General features: G+C 40.7%; 2 protein-coding genes across 3 annotated transcripts; one reads left to right on the top strand and one right to left on the bottom strand.

The window, feature by feature from the left end:
• The first annotated feature begins 652 nt into the window (after nt 1-652).
• crebl2 (cAMP responsive element binding protein-like 2) lies at nt 653-5838 on the top strand. Of its 2 annotated transcripts, none has more exons than XM_053508279.1 (3): nt 653-895; nt 2537-2734; nt 4457-5838. In XM_053508279.1, exons 1-3 carry the CDS (start codon nt 881-883, stop codon nt 4619-4621), a joined length of 378 nt encoding a protein of 125 aa, XP_053364254.1. In that variant the 5' UTR covers nt 653-880; the 3' UTR covers nt 4622-5838. The 2 variants fall into 2 exon arrangements, with proteins under 2 accessions (XP_053364254.1, XP_053364253.1); XM_053508278.1 differs by having other exon boundaries at nt 2534-2734.
• A 1749-nt stretch (nt 5839-7587) lies between these two features.
• gpr19 (G protein-coupled receptor 19) lies at nt 7588-14537 on the bottom strand. Its single transcript, XM_053508933.1, has 2 exons — nt 14298-14537; nt 7588-9435 (listed from the first exon to the last, which is right to left on the bottom strand). Exon 2 carries the CDS (start codon nt 9409-9411, stop codon nt 8143-8145), a length of 1269 nt encoding a protein of 422 aa, XP_053364908.1. The 5' UTR covers nt 9412-9435; nt 14298-14537; the 3' UTR covers nt 7588-8142.
• Nucleotides 14538-17426: the final 2889 nt, after the last annotated feature.

The following is a 17426-nucleotide window of genomic DNA, read 5'->3' as shown; positions in this document are numbered from 1 at the left end:
TGTGGGCTTCAACCTGAAATGAGCTTTAAGTATTTAACTATTTTTATAAACTATTTTCTCGTCAACGACGAGTATGTAAGGTTGTTTCTTGAAATAACAATAAGCAGCTTGTGATGGATTCAGCTTAAATTCCGCAAAACACAACTCAGCCAGATTAAACTCTTTTTTATATAAAAAAATATATTAATAATTTTTTTTTTGTTAAACATTTTTTTTTATTAAACAATTTTTATTAAACATTTTTTATTACCATTTTTAATTACCATTTGCATCTAACTTCATTCCGCACACAAAAATTCCATAAAATCCATATCTACTTGTACAGCTGTTTTTCTTATTGTTCTATTTTTTTTATATATATATTTTCTTATATTGTGTATTTTGTACTTATTTAGTTTTATATTGTGTATTTTGTACTGTACAGTTATTTTATTTTAATTTTATATTTAATTTTATCCTTTCTTAGTTAAATTTTCCTTCTATTTTATTTTTTATATTTATTTCTTATTCATAGTCTTTTATTTTAAGGTCACGTGCAGTTGTCTAGGCATTTCACTGCATATCGTACTGTGTATGTGACAAACAAAATGAATTTGAACCCAAAGTCCCAGCATGCTCCGCGCGCAGTGGGCGGGTCCATGGAAACGTCTAATGGGCGGAAACGATGCTAAAAACATTAGCGACTCTCGGGCTTTCTGTGAGTGTTTTCACTCGAACTTTGTAGAAGACTCAGGATAAAACCAGGCGCCTGGACCCTCAGACATCCCCTCACGCCGCGGGGGACGATTACACACCCGTGAACACGTATTCATTATCAAGTGTTCAGGGGGTTTTGCTTAGCTAGCTAGCTGTTTGGATCTCCCAGTGCAGGTCATCCAAAATGGATGACAGTAAGGTAAGAGCTGCTAACTTAGTTTAGTTGACACACAGGACACAGCTCACCGCTGTCAGGGCTCAAGCAGTGACTAGTCGTGCTGTTAGTCGTGTTAGTGTTAGTTAGACACGAGACAGGTTGCTGTAGGGTTTGCACGCTATCTAGTCAGAGAATTCGCTTTTAATGTAGTTAACCAGCAATCCAGAGACAGCTGATCCAGATGTTTAGTTCAGGTCAGGAGTGTGTTTGTGTAGGTTTACTCCTCTCTTACACACACAGTCATCATGCTATCTTACTTCATATACTTATATCATGGCTTTGACTGTATTATTTTAGTTTAAAATCGTTATAATTAAAGTATTAATAAATACCAGCCATATAGTCACTGCAAAAATAAACTCAGTATTAAAATGCATAATAAATTGCCTTTTGGAATATTTTTATTTATTCAAGTTTGACACATTACAGCACCTTTTATTCTCATTTTGTTACCCAACATTTGATTATATAGATATTTTATTCAGATACTAATGAATTCTAACAGAAATATAATAGTAATTTTTATGGAATTATTATTAGTAGTAGTAGAAGTAGTACTATAATGTAGTAGTAGTATGGTATTGGTGCTATAATATAATATAATATAATATAATATAATATAATATAATATTAAATAATTTCATGTAGTATAATCTAAATACATTTTTCACATGAGGCCAGGTAGGTTTGGACAGCTTTTTTTGCCCTTAATAAATGAAATTATTATTTAAAAACTGCATTTTGTATTTACTCTGGTTATCTTTGTTTAATACTAAAATTAATTTAATTATATAAATCATTAAAGTGTGACAACTATGGAAAAAGAAAGAAAAATCAGGAAGGGGCAAATTTTTTATCGTACTGTATGTCATATATCATATCATATTATGTCCATCTTTTATACGGTACTGTTTATATTGTATACAAGGTCGCGCGGGGCTGGAGCCTATCCCATGATACTTTGGGCATGGGGCAGGACACACCCTGGACACCGTGACAATCCATGACAGGGCACACACACGGGGCAAATTGGAAATGCTAATAAACCTAATTTAATTTTAAATAATATAATTATAATCGCAGAAAAATTTGTGTTTATGACGGCACAATGGCGCCAGTGTCCAGGATTCGGTTCCCGCCTCAGGTCTGTGTGCATGAAGTTTACATGCTTGGTGGGTTTCCTCCGGGTCCTCTGGTTTTCTTCCACAGTCCAAAGACTTGCAAATTAGGTTTATTGGTATTTTCCAAATTGCCTTGTAGTGTGTCCAGTCTTGTTTCCTGTCCAGGGTGGGTATCCTGTCTTGTGTTCTGAGCCACCTGGGATAGAATCCGGGCTTCTTGCACCCCTGTACAGGATAATCGGTATAGAAAATGAATGAGCGAGAGTGTATAGTTCTAACACATTTTAATAGCTGTGATTGTGAACATACTTATTTTTTTATTTTAGTTTTTATTATCAATAGTTCATTTAAACTATTGTATTATTAGTTGCTTATTTCCCTAAAACAAAAAGTGTCCCAAAGTGTTTTACTCCTCTTATACCACTTATAAAAAAAAGGAGGCTATATTTGTCTTCACTTAACGTAGTGTTGCATAACGCCAACCTCCCCTTTTTCTCAGCAGATTGTCGGTGGAAAGGTGAAGAAACCAGGGAAACGCGGTCGAAAGCCCGCCAAGATCGACCTGAAGGCGAAGTTGGAGCGGAGCAGGCAGAGTGCGCGAGAGTGTCGAGCCAGAAAGAAGCTGCGCTACCAGTACCTGGAGGAGCTGGTGTCCAGTAAAGAAAGAGCTATCTGCGCCCTGAGAGAAGAACTGGAGATGGTGGGTTCCCCATTTTGCCCGCGTTCTCCCCGTATAATAATCGGTCAAAGTAAAGTTAGACACAGATTTGAACATTTCGGGATAATAAAGGATATAAAACCCATCTGTGAAACTGGACTTTATAATAAAATAATAATATTCCTCCTGTTCTTTGCTTAACAGTGCATTTGAAAAGATTTTTCACCTAGGGCTAAAAGCTAATGGTTAAATGAGGGGTGTTAATTAAGATTGTAACGTTTTAAATGTTGCATTAATCCCCACCCACATTTCACCCATAAGCCACGGCCACAAAACTTATGCAGATTTAATTATAAATATGATTGGTTGCACATTAGGACAACACTTTTCTTAGACGTAGATGTAACATTTCCAAATAATCATTTGAGAGAGTTGTGACCGGGTGTTGTGGGCGTGTGTGAAATTACTGAAATGACGCAGATACAAACAAACATGTCACACCTCAAAGCAGGTTTTCGTTCATTTTTCCAGAAATTGATCTGGTTTAAATTTTTATATATTTGTAACTGCTGTATATTTTTGCATGTTGGTTGTATTAGTTTTAAATGAAAAACATCAAGAGGATGACCGGTTTGTCCCTGGTGGCACGCTGGTGTAGTGGTTAGCACTGTGACCTCACACCTCCAGGGTCGAGGGTTTGATTCTCGCATCGAGTCCCCGTACTCTAGTTTCCTCTGACAGGCCAAATACATGCAGATTAGGTTAATTGTGTTCACAAATTGTCCTGTAGTGTGTGTGCGTGCCCCATGATGGATTGGCACCTCATCCAGCGTGTATCCTGTCTTGTGCCAAAAGTCTCCTGGGGTAGGCTCCAGGCCCCTCGCGACACTGTACCGTATACAGTATAATTTATATACTAAATCAGTCCGGGAGCACGATGATGGAAATGGTATGTCCCATAAAGCTGTTGTCATCTTAAATAATCTTAATTTCAAAGAAATCCTAAACAAAACACGGTCCAATACAGTGGAAAACAGCTCTCGGACAAAATGGCGTTCGGGATTCCCCTCATGATTTAAAGACGCAAAGACAACACTGTTACATCTGACATGCAACATTCATTTCTTTGTGTGCGGTTATGGTTTTTGTCCACATGATGGGAGTGTGGGAAAAGTGGGGAGAGATTTAGTCAAGTGGATGGGTATGCATTGTATATTCGTCTCAAAGGCATGTAAGAGTCATTTTGTCAGACTAAAGAACAAATCCAACTTATGGACGTGTACCTAGAACACACCTCGTTCGTAAGCAGGGAACTACCTGCATTTGAGATGGTGGAAGGCAGTAGTTTCCTACTTATGAATGAGTTCCGGTCCAGGTACACGTCTATAAGTTGGATTTGTTCCTTATCCTGACAAAATGACTCTTACATGCCTTTGAGGTGGTAAAATGTTGTCACGCCTCTATAGTCCTATAGGTGGTGCTCTGAAAAAGATTGATATCAAATGGAGATATTTATAAAATAGAGATATATTATACAAAATCGCAATTATACAAATCTTTATTTTACATTACTTTGTAGTTCTAGTAAGAAGAATAGAATTTTTTATAGCACCTTTAAGTTATTCATCAGCTTAGGGCTTGAATCATCCGAGATGCAGGTCAGTACCAGTTTTGAAGGCTTTGAAGTTAAAATGGCGACATTTTGAATTCACAAATGTGATAACCCATTTAACATTTAGACTCTGTTTTGTTTTTTGTTTTCAGTACAAGCAGTGGTGTATCGCCATGGACCAGGGAAAAATCCCATCGGAAATCAAAGCTCTTCTAACAGGAGATGATCAGAAAGGCTCACAAAGCAGCAGCGCCACCAAAATACCCAAAAATGGCAAATACAACTCCTCAGGCATCAGCCAGAGCAAGATGACTTAGAAGAAGAAGCTTCTCTTTAAAGACAGTCCAGACTCGCTCCGGATACCGAAGAGGGGCGATCGATAGAGCTATGTAGACTGGTGTATATGAAGGATGGAAGGACAGTGCAGAAGTCCCTCTCTTTTTTTTTTTTTTTATGTTAAGGAACACTAAGTCACATCCACAGTGCTGTGTTTTTTCTTTATTCTTGTCTCAGATCAGATTTAGAAAGAAGTGAAAGCCGACAGTGAGGCAAGATGTGAATTCTTGCAGATTCAAGAAAGTCAGAAAACAAATTGTGCAAGACAGCAACACGCATCAACCTCCAAAGGACTCGCGAGACGTGCGCACACACACAGGGTGCGGCAGGAAAGTTTAAGCTCTAAGCACTTTAAAGAATTTTTGAAGATTTGCATAGCACTGGGTTAAAGCTCTTTGTTCTTGTCGATGTTGCGGAGTCAAACCTGTTTTGATTCAGATGTATTTATTCCTTAATGAAACGTAGCGCACTTTCCTTCTTTTTTTTTTTTCTTTGTTCCTCCACAACTGTAAAATGTGGATTCAGCTTTTGTTTTTAGTCACTATAACTCTGGTTAAGAGTCGTCTAGCTTCTGTTTTAAGAAACGCAGTTCTGTTCGTATTACTTTGACTTGTTCACTTATATCTGCCTTGACTCGCCGTCTCTCTTATTTCTCTCTCTCTCTCTTTCACACACTCGTGGAGATTCGGAATCAGTACTCAATAGGATGCTGGGAAATCATGTTCAGCTTCTTAACTTTTAGATTAATAAAACATGCACACGAACACCACTGGACAGTCCACTTAAAAAAGAAAAAAAAAAGTCAAGAAAGAATTATTTGTACGAAAACCAAAATCAAGTTTAAGGCGCTAATCGGACGTGTTGCTAAACAAACAGTATTTTGTACAATATGACTAATTTGAATTGAATGATGTTTATATTTATGTAGACCTCACAAACAAATCAACAGTAAATACGTAAGTAACGACTCACTAATGAATAACGTACTGTCGGACAGTGATGCGTTTGTGGTTCCTCATTTCCTGCCTGTCCGTTTCCAATAATTATGATGTTATTATTTTGCACAGAAATATATGGATATTTTTATATTTATGTATAAAGTATGTATAGAACCTGTTGGCAGAAGCTGAAATTATTTGTCTATGTAACAAAAAAAAAGATATATAATAAAGATGTGCAATTGCTTAGCGTAAAATAATTCCCTCTGTTTTGTCCGTGGTTCTGAACGTTGGATTCGCTACTCCTAACTGTGCAAGTCACTGCACATAGCATACATTTAAGACACAGTGAGAAAACCATGTCTCAATCATCGGATGGAGGGGGGGATGGGGGGGGGGGGGGGGTCATGTATTCATGTATCGCCACACTGACAAAAAAAAAATGATTTGAAAAAAAATTCTTCAGTCCTACAGACTTTAGGATTTTAGTTATTCTCACATTGTATCCTGTTAAATTTGTTTAGAATTGTAACAGAATATGAAAAAAAAAACAGAAAATGGTGATATTTACAAAATCGCAGTCCAAAACAAATTGGCACAGATGTATCGCGATAATATCTTATCTCTGGCAGATCCTGTCCCTAGTAACCATGGAGACATCCCAGTCCCCTTAGGCAGTGAAACAGATCCACCTGTTCATGATCACTGCCATGTCTCAAGTGACGGACACAACTTGTGAAGGAAATGAGTCTAGTGTTAATACATGAAGCTATTTATACATCTTGCATCGATTGCTGGTGTAAGTAAAGACAGGTTGTGCTCGTCCGTACTGTACAGAATGCATCCATGACTGTGCATTACAAAGAAAATGAGTCATGATCTCTGGAAACCTTGTGTCATTTCCAGACTTCCATAGACAGGTAATTGATGTTTTTAGTAGTTTTAGTTTTAACACAGCTCTCCGAGCTCCCTAAAGTGTCCTCGTTAATGCTTTTTCTTATACCTATAATTCGTCCTTTGATCACAATGTTCCAGTGTCTATGTAAATGGGCTGCTGAGACACACCCCACCTCGAAACAGCAGTGGGGAAACAATATGGGGGGAAAAAAGTAATTGGCCAATACAAAAATTAAAGAAGGGAATTTTTTTGGTCACAAAAAAAAACAAAACAAATGCACACATGCTGGAGACTAATCAGACTGTGTAAAAATAATGAAAATGAAAATTATCTTTAAAAAGTGGCAATCATATATATTAAAAAGGTTTGACTTGAACCATGCATACACATATGAGAGGCATTCCCTTTATATTTTTGAGTAGTATATATAAATAGTTTAGAGTGCGCAACCAGTAGTATCCGTATATAAAGAAACAGTGATGTTTTACCTTCTCAAACACTCAAAACTGTGAGTGCGCAATTTTCGACTAATTAGCCAAATTGATTAGCAAAGGTGATTTTTTTGGGATAACATAACACCATAAAAATGTGTTTCGGTTGCGTCACTCGGTTTGCATCATTCGTTTATATCTGAGACTGATCAGCTGATCACCGGCCACGGCCAATCAAACTAAAAAAACAGCCAATTAATTGTGTTTAAACGGTAAAATCGACCGTTTGAAGCGGGAGTTATTCCTGGAGAGTTCAGATAGAACGTTAACAGACATTTCAGAGACCCCAAAGACTGACTGATGTTTAGTTGTGATTAAAGAGTATAATGATATTTTTGACATAATGACATTTTTGAAGACAATAGATTTTACAGTAGAATATTTTACAATGTCTTTTGTTGAATTTGATTTAATTAATTTGTCGACAGACAATGGACCACCAATTCATTGAACTGTTAAACCATGCAAAGGCACGAAAAACAATGCCAGTGTTTAAATGTCTTCGTTTACGCACCGATGGTGTTCCTATTGAAGTAGCTTTTATTATTCATCGTTTTAATGGATCTGAATGCTAATAACGCTCTGTAGTGATCTTTACACAATTTTGGTATGCAACTGTTTCTTTTTTTATTATATGTTTAATGCAACACAGTTTTGGACATTTCCTGGACGTCTCCTATAGGACATAACACTCTATGGTAATAAACAAGAACCTCATCACAGCAGTGGCATCGTGAGAAGTGCCGTTCATCGACTTTAGCGTAGACAGAGAAGACATTCCTCTCACAAACCCATAGGACGACTCTAGACTGCATGGACATATAGATAGGACAGACTCACGGGTCCGTTCTGCCAACAAGCGACAACGATGGTTTTGTTTTGCATGACAACGTTAATAATCACGTGAAACAACATACAGGAAGGACTTCAACATTACGTAACGTACAGTACTACAAACAGAAATGACAGAGAAGAGCTTCTCCTCATGAAACCATGACACAGACACCTGGCTACTGAGCAAGCTTTTGCTTTTTGACATGTCCTGCTTGTCTGTTTCGGTTTGAACGAGCAGTACTTTCAGCTCTCGATGCTAGGTGTGTTAAAAAAAAAAAAAAAAAGTCAACCTAAGCGTCTTTGAGTTCCACTTGGACAAACAGGTCACCTTGTATTCCGCTCTATACAAACGTGTTTGGTGGGTTGACGCTTATAGGCCAGGCCAGTTTTTTCTCTTTCGCTTCTCGGTCAAAAGTGTCATAAACGGAATCTTTGATCAGAGTTTTTGGCGGCGCCGGCAAGTCTACGACCCCCACGTAATTTTTTTTCGCTATCCGCGAACTGGCGGTGATGGTGTACGCGTTGCTCCGGTAGCACTTCATGGACGACATGCAGAACGTCTCTCTCATTCCTCGCCTGAAATTGGCATTGTACACCGAGTAGAGCGTGGGCTTCGAGGCAGTGGAGCTGAACGACATCCACGCGATCGCTACGAAGAAGAGCGCCCCCCGTCTGCTGGGTCCTGCGGCTACATCGGGATGCCAGAGCTGCGCTACGTAAAAAGGCATCCATGTAAGGAGGAACACAGTGTTGAGCATCAGGAACATCTTGATGGTTTTGACTTTCGTTCTGGGCACGATGTTCATAGTCCTGCGCACCGTGCGTCCGTCCGCGCTGATCCGCCAGATATAGCGCACTACCCTCTGGTAGAAGGATAAGATTAGAAGCGCCGGAACCAGGAATCCAAACAGGAGGTGGACCAGAGCGTAGGCCAGACCGTCCCAAGATCCCGGGAGGAAAAACTCGCAGTGTCTTCGTGTGACGGACGAAGAAGATCCGTAGAAAAAGAGGCACGGGGAGACGAAGGCCGCGTCGAAGAGCCAAGAAGCCAGGATCATGCGTTTCGCCTTCTCCCGAGATACCTTGAAGCTCAGCGGATACACAATAGTGTAGAAGCGATCCACACAGATGGAGAGGAGCACGTAGACCTGCACGCCAGGGCACAAGTGCTGGATGTAGCGCACTGCCTTGCAGGCCGCCGCGCTCAGGGGCCAGTGTCCAGTCGAGACCTGGAGCAGAACGAACGGGGCACAGCCCAGGCTCAGCAGCAAATCAGCACAAGCCATAGACACTACAAAGTAATTTGTGGTCGACTGAGTTCTGCGGCTGCGGTGTATCACCAAACACACCAAAGCATTGCCAAGAACCGAGACTAGCCAAAAGACTCCGAAGATCAACCCGAGAATGGTCACCTCCGCTGGACTGAGCTCGTAAGACACCTGGGTGCTGTTAGGCTGGAACGCGGTCGTGTCCAGATTGCAGGGAGACGTGGGGGTACTGGACGCCAGGGTCGACTCGTTGACCCTCTCCGAATTGTTCGGCATCAGGTACGGCAGGAGAGTCGTGTGCAGAGACGGCTTCACGGCGTCCATCGGCAAAGCGTACACCATTTCTGTAGCAGTGGTAAGTCAGACCTGTAACACAACAAGAGAGGAATATCATGAGTAAAGTCTTTTAAGGTTACTTTTTATTTTCAGGACTGTAACAAGAGAACAAGAACAGTTTTAAGTGTCTTATTCAAGTCAGGGTCATAGTTCTGGAGTATTTAACTAGGACAAAACACACACACTTGCACTGAGACTCCGATGCTCATAATGTGGAGGAAAGCACTATCTGTTCTTTCTCTCCCCGTGCTTAGTGGGTTTTCTCCGGTTTCCTCCCAGTTTAGGGTAATTGGTGTTCGTGATGTGTGCATGTGTGTCCTGTGATAAAAAATCTTAATAAAAAAAATGAACCCCGCCTTGTACCCGGATTCTCCTGGTATCGACTCCAGGCTTCCTGCGACCCTGTACAAGACTGAATGAATGAAAGAATTAATTGAAAAAGCGATTCTCGTACCTGAATCGATTTTCCTCTATACTAACTAGTGGTCTCTTTTACCCACTTTATAATACAACCAGAGAGCACCGTGTTCATACTCTGTGATGACTGAACATAACTCAAATTGCTCACTATTAATATTAGTATTACTGCAATTGTCCCTAAAGAGACATGACAAAATACGTTTCCATGGCAATGAAATCCAGCGAGTCCCCTGCAACCAGCGTTGGCCTTTTGTGTTCGCGTGATAATACATTTCAATAACAATTGTTCCTCTCCTGCTGAGGTTTTTGTCCTGGAAATGAGCCGCAGATCAGCCATAATGGTGTCCATGGCCATTTACATTTTAGTTAATTAAGATTTTCCTGGCTCAGCTGATCGCAGCATGGCTGCTCGGGGAATAGAAATGGCAAGGAGATGCCGTTTAATGAAGTTGTACAGAGCATACTCGGGTAATTACTTCTGAGAAAGGCAGGCCACGTCTGCTTTCGTGTATGCGATAAAGCTGAGCTGGATGACGGCAGCACAATTAAGGCCTGAACTGCTAGAACAGGGACGGAAACGTGTATGAAGGTCAAATTATGGAGAATTAAATTCGCAGAAGCTGTCACAGTTTCCTCGAAAGCAGCTCGGTCCTTAATAACTGAGGAAAGGAAAGGAAAAACAAGCTGTGCTGCTGATTATAACAGGGACGGGAATCAACAAGGACCTCCTGATACGATATTATCACGATTTTATAAATATCCTGATTCGATATTACATTTTTCATAAACAAACATAGCAACTGTGAATAGTGTGAATAGTTTAAAGCACCCTCTGCAGGATCATAGAGGAACTGCAATGTTTTACCATCTAAAATGCAAACATACTGAATATAAATAAAAAACGGAACGGAATGTAGTGTGGAGATACACGAGTCACCTCTAAGACAATTATTACTCTACATTAATTAATTGATTTTTTCCGTCTCTACTAAATAATGGCAAATGTAAACACTCACACTCATTCTCTACAAGCGCGTGTCCTGTTCAGGGGTCACGGGAGGCCTGGAGTCTAAACCCACCACGCAAACTCCACAAAAAAAAAGATCAGAAGGCGGGACTCGAACCCTCGACCCTAGAGGTGCGAGGCCACAGTTCTAACCGCTACAACAATGTTGCAGCCAGATCTAAACACATTTATATAAATCGATTAATTATCGTATCTAAATGAGTGGAATCTTTTTATTTTGTGTTTTTGTATAAGACTAATGCATTGTAATTAGAATGTTTTTTAGGGGTTATAGATAATTTTACAATAAAGCCAATTAGCCAACAAACATCTCGCTGAATTAAAAAACTTTTCCTTTATTACTGTATAAGATTTACAGATTCAGCGGCACAGGCTTAGTGGTTAGCACTGTCGCCTTGCAACTCCAGGGTCCAGTTTTGATTCCCGGCCAGGTTCGATTCCCGTCTCTGTGTTCATGGAGTTTGCCCTAAGCCTCCGGGGATGGGCTCCAGGCCCCTCCGCGTCACTGAATACAGGATGAAGTGGTATAGACGATGAGTGAGTGAGTGAGAGTGAGTGGCATGGTGGCTTAGTGATTAGCCTTGCACATCCAGGGTCGGGGTTCAATTCCCACCTCGGGGTCTGTGTGCATGGAGTTTGCATGACATACAGGTTGGGATAATTGTCGAGTCGATCTGGCAACCCGACCCCTTAAGTAACTTCCATAGAAACGACGGATATATTTCCAGAGTGTGGGGAGCATTCGTCGCCTCATGTGCCGAATGGGAAGTGGACGGAAAAAAAAGATGAGAATCAGGAGTGAATGGACCTGCTTGATTTATTCTTAGCCTCAACATCCACTGGAATTGAGAATGTTGCCAAATTGCTGTTTAGATTTCCAAATCATTTGGAAACCAGAGAAAAATTAGGGCATGAGTGTGTTCCTCTTTTTCCTTGACATTACTAGCAAGAGGAGGACTTTTATTTATAATTCTGTAAAAGTACATTTTGCCAAATAAAGGGTTAGCATTATAAGAGTCATTATGGATTCACAAAATTCAAAATCAGGGGAAAATGAGGGTGTGTAAATAAAACCCATTTGAATTCAATACCCTTAGAGTTTGTGTGATCTTGTAGCGATGAGCTCACCAAGTCATTTCAAGGCAGCATCATGTTCTGAATGGGCGAAGACTAACAGTCCGTCTAAAGCACAACAGCGTGTGCTTTGCTGTACAAACACTACACCTGACCTTCACTCTCATTATTCATTAAGTGCATTGAGGGAATGCGTGCTAAACACTGGCTCCCAGGGATGGCGCTCATTTCCCTGCAGCCCTGCGCTTATCTCAGCGCTGTGTTTACCCTGGTGGCCTATTTCCTCTATCTCTGTCCTCCATTCCCAGGCAACGGCAGTTATCGAAACGAGCCAAAGTGACATGGCTGCCATTGCTGATCAACTATTATTGTTTTTGTTGTTTTATTTTATTTATTTTATGCCATTAGGATCAGTCACTAGGCAGGTGTGGGGCAGGGAGAAGATGTGCCCAACTGCTGATAAGGGTTAAATATCTTTAATATAGACAAATGACCTGGTATCTCCTGATTATTGTACTAAATTCAACTTTATTTATGGAAACAAATGCTTACAAGACTGATAACAAGACTGGTGATGGTGTAATGGTCATTAACCAGACTGGTGATGGTGTAATTGTTGTTAACGAGACTGGTGATGGTGTGATAATCATTAATAAGACTGTTGATGGACATTAACGAGACTGGTGATGGTGTGATGGACATTAACGAGACTGGTGATGGACATTAATGAGACTGGTGATGGTGTGATGGTCATTAACCAGACTGGTGATGGTGTCATGGTCATTAACAAGACTGGTGATGGTGTGATGGTCATTAACCAGACTGGTTATTGTTGATAACGAGACTAATGATTGTTGTTAATGAGACTGGTGATGATGTGAAAGTCTTTAATAAGACTGGTGATGGTGTGATAGTCATTAACCAGACTGGTGATGGTGTGATTGTGATGGTGTGATGATGATGGTGTGATGATGATGGTGTGATGGTGATGGTCATTAACCAGACTGGTGATGGTGTGATGGTCATTAACCAGACTGGTGATGGTCATTAACCAGAATGGTGATGGTGTGATTGTCATTAACCAGACTGGTGATGGTGTGATTGTTGTTAACGAGACTGGTGATGGTGTGATAGTCATTAATAAGACTTCTGATGGTCATCAACGAGACTGGCGGTGGTGTGATGGACATTAATGAGACTGGTAATGGTGTGATGGACATTAACGAGACTAGTGATGGACATTAATGAGACTGTTGATGGTGTGATTGACATTAATGAGACTGGTGATGGTGTGATGGACATTAATGAGATTAGTGATGGACATTAATGAGACTGGTATTGGTGTGATGGTCATTAACCAGACTGGTGATGGTGTAATGGACATTAAGGAGACTGGTGATGGACATTAACCAGACTGGTGATTGTTGATAACGAGACTGGTGATTGTTGTTAACAAGACATTAATAAGATGACTGAGACATTAATGAGACAAGTGAGGGTGTGTTGGACATTAACCAGACTGGTGATGGTGTGATGGACATTAACGAGACTGGTGATGGTGTGATGGACATTAATGAGACTGGTGATGGTGTGATGGACATTAATGAGACTCGTGATGGTGTTATGGACATTAATGAGACTGGTGATGGTGTGATGGACATTAATGAGACTGATGATGGACATTAATGAGACAAGTGATGGTGTGATGGACATTAACGAGACTGGTGATGGTGTGATGGACATTAATGAAACTGGTGATGGATATTAACGAGACTGGTGATGGTGTGATGGACATTAGTGAGATTGGTGATGGACATTAATGAGACTGGTGATAGTGTTATGGACATTAGTGAGACTGGTGATGGTGTGATGGACATTAATGAGACTGGTGATGGTGTTATGGACATTAGTGAGGCTGGTGATGGACATTAATAAGACTGGTGATGGTGTTATGGACATTAGTGAGACTGGTGATGGTCTGATGGACATTAGTGAGACTGGTGATGGACATTAGTGAGACTGGTGATGATGTGATGGACATTAGTGAGACTGGTGATAGACATTAATGAGACTGGTGATGGTGTTATGGACATTAGTGAGACTGGTGATGGTGTGATGGACATTAGTGAGACTGGTGATGGTGTGATGGACATTAGTGGGACTGGTGATGGTGTGATGGACATTAGTGAGACTGGTGATGGACATTAGTGAGACTGGTGATGGACATTAGTGAGTCTGTAGTTTGTCCAAAGCCTATCATATATAACAACGCGCGGCTCGTTTCCCTTCTCTTTCTCCTATCGATTAAACACTGAATATTATGGGGTATAAACGGCGGTATAAGGAAATCACACACATTGTGTTTACATACCTCACCTCCTGGAAAGCGATTTCTCGTTTTTGGCTTGGCGCGTCCCCGAGCCGTGCGCGTTACCGTCACTGTAACCGTCTCCTTCTCGCTCGCGCAGCATCCTCAAAAACCTCCACCTGATCCTCGTGCGGAGACACAATCCCGCGTTTCTCATCGAGCAAACCAGCGGGAATCACTGTGGAATGGAGGTCGAGTGTATCTGGAGGACGTGAAGTCTTTCGGTACTGTTCGGTAGCTCCAACCCAGCGCGCTCACGCTACCGCCAAACCTCTGTGTGTGTGTGTGTGTGTGTGCACGAGCGTGCGCGCGCATACGTGCGTGTGCGTGCGTCTACTCAGCTAAATGATGGTTTCACGATTTCTCCCTCCACCCTGGCACTTCATGGCTGTTGTGGTGTCCATGCTCCAGAAGGCTGTTATTTACACCAAGCCAGTGCAGCCAGAAGATTCATTACTCACCATTTTTCAGTTTCCTTCACACCACAATGCTGAATGTGTTCACCAAAATCATCACACCCAGCCCTCAGGACTTGTGGTCTTTCTATGACTAAAAATGGACACATGTCCATATAGACACCTGACTATGACACTCACTCACTCATTCATTAATTGACTATACCTCTTTGTCCTGTACACGGGGTCATGGAGGCTATCCTATCCTAGGAGACCTGGGGCATGAGGCGGGGTAGGTCCTATATGGGGAGCCAATCCATCTCAGAGCACACACATACACACAATCACAGGCTCATTCACACACTACGGGAAAGCCAATAAGCCTTACGGGAGAAAGAAAACCCACCAAGCATGAGGAGAACATACAAACATCATGGACACGGACTCTGGGGCGGAAATCGAATCTGGACCCTGGAGGTCCAAGGCAACAATGCTGACCACTAAGCCGTATGTGTTTGCCGATCCATTTATCTATCCATCTAGGAACCTCTGTAGTCCAACTAGGGACTGTGAATTCCCTTGGTGACCATTGTATTTATTCCCATTTTTCAACTGTGGTAGGACCTTCTTTCAACATTCACACACACGTCTACGCACTAAAGGCAATTTGGGAACACCAGTTAGCATAACCTGTATGCCTTTGTACCCAGAGGAAACCCACCAAACACAGGGAGAACATGCAAACTCCATGCACACAGACCAGAGGCAGGAATCGTACCCGGACCCTGGAGGTGCAAGGCGACACTGCTAACCGCTATGACACTGTGCTGCCATTCTAAACCCATGGGTATACTGTAAATATGGATTCCTTGTCTAGCTATTACAGCCTCAATTCTCCTGGGAAGGCTGGGAAAATCTCCTGGCTCTGGGGATTTATGCTCGTTTAGCCACAAGTGCATGATATTCAATTAAGAGGTCTGGGGTGCGGTCGATGTTCCAGTTCATCCCAAAGGTGTTCTTTGTGGTTGAGTTCAGTCAGGGGTCTGTGCAGAAGGACACATTAACTATTTAACACCAACTATCTGGGTCTTTATGAAGCTCACTTGAACAGCTTTGCACCTCTTAGATAGAAGACTTAGAGGGTTAGTTACCTTGCAACTCCAGGGTCCGAGTTCAATTCCCATCTCGGGTCTCGGGTCATTCTCCCAGTACTCTGGTTTACTCCCACAGTCCAAAAATATGCAGATTAGGCTAAGTGGCATTCCCAAATTGCCCGCGGTGTATGGATGTTGACCGGAGGTCCCACAACAGTCGTAAAATGGGAATAAATACAACAGTAATCACCATTGGCCTTCAGGGTTCCTAACTGGACTACAGAGCTTCCTAGATGGATGGATGGAGTTCTAGTGGAAGGAAATTATTATACCACAGCATACAAAGACATCCCTTACACAAAGAAAATATATTTCTCTATATATTAACTGTCATATATTAAATGGTTTAGTGTTCTAAACTAAATATATTCACAATAAACTGAATAATACAGTATATATTATAATATATTGATAAAAAATACATAAGGAATTACCACTTTTTAATGTCTAGAAATATATATAAATATATATCTTAATGTACGTAATTTTATAATTAACAATATACTTCATAATATTTTGAATTTGATTAAATATCTATTTCTTTCTATTTATTTTACAATATGCGTTTGCAATATGCTAATGGCTCACTTCTTTATGCAAATCAGCCATATACAAGACCATAACAAGATTAAAGCCAGATATATATGAGATAAATGAAACACCAATAAGAAATATTATAGTTTTATTGAACATATCAAAAATCCACAATTATATACAGTATATATATAAAGAAGTTTTTTCTCTGGATTGTAATATACTGTATATATCCATACACAGTCTATTTATATATTGCAATATATTAACAAATATAAGCACTAGTTTCCTATATATGGAAATGTATTATTTAATACTGTATATTGCATTATATTTTACAATATATTGCCATATTTTTTTTCCGTAAGGGATTCTAGACAATTGTGGGATTCAGACAGTCTGGCGGTAGTTTTTGGGTGTGATGGTCAGTTATTATAAAACATCTTTAGGTTCTGTACCCCAACCTTTGGACAAAGCCAATGGGCTCAAACCCAAAGTTGTCAAGTTGCCCCTGTTGGGCCCTTGAGCAAGGTCCTTAACCCTTAACTGCTCAGATATAAGTTGTAAGGGCGCCTGCCAAACGCCGCCAATGCAACATGTAGTGTTTTTAAGTGATATGCCTTTTTGGACTCTGCTTTTGGAAAATAAAAAGGCAGAGCACAATTATTATCCTACAGAGTACAAAATCTTTGAAGATCAATATTTCAAAACTACTAAGAAGGCAGACAGATCTTATAATTCCAAAGGGACGATATATGGTCCGAAGATATGCACTAAGTCGTCAAAGGTTTAAAGACTCCTGACCACCACACCCGAACTGTTCCCAAAGTTTAAAGCGGGGAACTGAAAAGGATGTCTTTGTATGCTGTAGCATTACAGTTTTCCTTCACTGCAAATAAGAGGACCAAAACTGTTTCAAGTAGTGCACAAAGTGATTCAGTGAAAACGTGATGGCGACATGATGATGTGTTAAGGTTAAAGCAGAAGAACTTGTGGTGGGATGAAGTAAAACGTGGTTCGTGTGCCAGACTGTCTTGCACAACATCACT

This window comes from Clarias gariepinus, chromosome 12, assembly GCF_024256425.1.
Source record: "Clarias gariepinus isolate MV-2021 ecotype Netherlands chromosome 12, CGAR_prim_01v2, whole genome shotgun sequence".
Lineage (NCBI taxonomy): Eukaryota > Metazoa > Chordata > Actinopteri > Siluriformes > Clariidae > Clarias > Clarias gariepinus.
This window is presented reverse-complemented; position numbering and strand designations above follow the sequence as displayed.

Coding starts and splice junctions, on each gene's coding strand:
- gpr19 (XM_053508933.1), bottom strand. CDS start 9,411: ATGGTGTACGCTTTGCCGATGGACGCCGTGAAGCCGTCTCTGCACACG.
- crebl2 (XM_053508278.1), top strand. Junction 2,735..4,456: donor TGAGAGAAGAACTGGAGATG/GTGGGTTCCCCA, acceptor TTTTGTTTTCAG/TACAAGCAGTGGTGTATCGC.